At 45.9% G+C, this 532-nt stretch overlaps 1 protein-coding gene across 1 annotated transcript; it reads right to left on the bottom strand.

Moving 5' to 3' along the window:
• Nucleotides 1-93: 93 nt before the first annotated feature.
• SARC_18271 (hypothetical protein) lies at nt 94-334 on the bottom strand (the record flags this gene model as incomplete). Its single annotated transcript, XM_014287649.1, has 1 exon — nt 94-334. A coding segment is annotated over one exon (241 nt), but the record flags the coding sequence as incomplete, so codon positions are not given.
• Nucleotides 335-532: the final 198 nt, after the last annotated feature.

Genomic DNA, 532 nt, shown 5'->3' on the forward strand with positions numbered 1-532 from the left:
ATATGTGTGTGTGTGTGTGAGTGTATGTGTGTGTGTATGGATGTGTGTGTGTGTATGTGTATGTGTGTATATATGTGTGTGTGCTACGCATACCCGATGACAAAGCCAGCATAGAGGCATAGTCACTAAGGCTCTCAGTCTCCATTCCCTCACTCTTCTCACTCGAAAACACAGTAGAGGGACTGGGAATGTCGTCTGTGTACGTTGCTATTGTACTGTCTCGTTGTTTGATCTCTTGATCGAAGACCCTAACTGTAGCATATGTGTCCTGTTGCTGTGGGTGTAAGGTATCGTCGTGTTGTGGTTGTTCGGGAGTTGGGGCTGCATCCTCAGTCTGGGTGCAAGGACAGATGAGATGTGGTGGGGTGTCAGAAGTGTATAGGGAAGAATAGTACTGGTACGTGCACTAGTAGGCTGAAGAGGGAACGTGGTGATGATGCTACTGCACCGTTTGACAGCGCTAATGGATTGTATGCGCGTATCGTGGATAGTCTACTTTGAATGCAGTTAAATGTATTTGTTATATTCATAT

The sequence above is a fragment of the Sphaeroforma arctica genome (assembly GCF_001186125.1).
Source record: "Sphaeroforma arctica JP610 unplaced genomic scaffold supercont1.15133, whole genome shotgun sequence".
Classification (NCBI taxonomy): Eukaryota; class Ichthyosporea; order Ichthyophonida; genus Sphaeroforma; species Sphaeroforma arctica.